The sequence below is a fragment of the Mastomys coucha genome, unplaced genomic scaffold, assembly GCF_008632895.1.
Source record: "Mastomys coucha isolate ucsf_1 unplaced genomic scaffold, UCSF_Mcou_1 pScaffold9, whole genome shotgun sequence".
Classification (NCBI taxonomy): domain Eukaryota; kingdom Metazoa; phylum Chordata; class Mammalia; order Rodentia; family Muridae; genus Mastomys; species Mastomys coucha.
The window spans coordinates 37,558,952-37,560,776 of NW_022196915.1; the positions used below are offsets into that span (position 1 = coordinate 37,558,952).

At 46.2% G+C, this 1,825-nt stretch overlaps 1 protein-coding gene across 1 annotated transcript in view; it reads left to right on the forward strand.

The window, feature by feature from the left end:
* Positions 1-445: 445 nt before the first annotated feature.
* Positions 446-1,825, forward strand: part of Rnase4 (ribonuclease A family member 4) — a 3,400-nt gene continuing 2,020 nt past the window's right edge. Inside the window, exon 1 of the mRNA XM_031362645.1 lies at positions 446-487. Coding sequence (XP_031218505.1) covers positions 446-487 — 42 coding nt within the window. The remainder of the gene's footprint in view (positions 488-1,825) is intronic.

The following is a 1,825-nucleotide window of genomic DNA, read 5'->3' on the forward strand; positions in this document are numbered from 1 at the left end:
AAGGAATCTCGCCAGCCACACACTGTGCTAGTCTTCTTCCCATTGCTGTGACAAAACGTTGGAACTAGTCCACTAAAAAGAGGAAAGGCTTTGCTTTGACCCATTACTTTGGTGCCTGCGGAGGGGCATTGAATTACCGAAGGAGAGCATGGCAGAGCAGCTGCTTGCCTCCTGGCATCAGGAAACAGAGGGAGAAGTGAGAAGTTGAGGTCACTTTAAGGACTCCCTATGGACATCCCCTCAGTGACCTAAATTCCTCCCAACAACAACCTAGGGATCAAGCCTTTAACACATCAAGCACAGTGCTTGATGATTTTGTATACATCAAACCATCTCAGGAGACTGCTCTTGGACTGTGCCTGCAGTGACAGTTCAGCTTGACTCTTAGGGCCTTTGTGGAACTTTGAAAACCTGAACTATAGCAGCTAGCGCAGGCAGGGGAATCATGGTGGAAAAAGAAGTTCTTATTGAGAATCCGTGGTACAGTGTGAGAGCCTTTGGGGGGAATCCTGTTTAAAATGAGGAACGTACTAAACTGAGTTGGAAAGCCCTCTACCCCCCAGTCAGAGCTCACTTTGACCTCTGCCACTCCTACTGCCTAAGTGTTGGAATGACAAATGTGCACCACCATGCCAGGTAGCATGTGATGCTAGGGATAGAATCCAGGGTTTCATGCACACTAGGCAAGCACTCCACAGTCTCCAAGGATGCTAATACCTGTAGCAGTACTCTCTCAGATCAATAGCTGTAGACACAGAATCAGAGCACAGAGCCACATGCCTTTATGTGCAAAGACATGGCTGTGAATATGGGGGAAGTGCCAAGGAATAATGCTTTTATTTGATACTGGTAATTATCACCTATAAAAGTATGGGGCTGAGCTAAAATAGAGTAAGCCATAAGCCACTTCAGCAGTGGCCTTCATGGAGCCTCGTCTTTGAAGACAAGCACAGTGCATTCCGTATACATCAAACCATCTCAGGAGACTGCTCTTGGACTGTGCCTGCAGTGACAGATCAGCTTGACTCTTAGAAACTATCTCCATTACTTTGGGGTACCCTCTTCACTTGTATCAGGAATGATGTTTACTCGCTCTTGTCCATCAACCTGCAAATCAATCTGAGGATTGGCCACCAGATGGCAGCATCTCCTAGTCATTCTGGAAGCCATTCCTGCAGACAAGTAACTGGCTATGCCTTTATTATCATGTTCTGTTTGTTTAAATAGTATGTTTATTAATTCTTTAAGAATTTCATACTGGATTTTGATCATCTTCACTTCCCTCTCTCTATTCTCCCCAGATCTGCCCCCCACTCTCCCACCCATTCACTTCACGACCTCCCTTTTTATTTTTTAAAACTTATTGTGTCCGGTTTCTTCTGCCCAAATACTCTTGAGTGTGGGGTTGGATTCTGGAGCATGGTCAACCTACTGGAAGCCACACACCCTAAAAGAAATCTGACTTTTCCTCTATAAGCTACTACCATGTGCCAATACATCCTCAGTTAGCACTGACTTCTTAACCGCCCTTCCCTTCCAGGCTGGGATCTTGTCTGTCTTGAGTTTGTGCAGTCTTGTGCATGCTGTTTCAACAGCTGTGAGTGTGTATGTGCACGTGCCTTGTTGTGCCCAGAAAACAGTCTCACTGTTGTCATCCCCTGCTTTACAATCTTTCCACCCCTCCCTCCAAATGATCCCTGAGCCTTGGGCAGAGGCAGTGTTAGATTTTAAAAGAGGAGTAGAGTTTCCCCAGAAGATGTGGTTTAGTCCACTAGCACAATAGTCACAGGAGAGGAGAAGAGAGGAGAGGAGAGGAGAGGAGAGG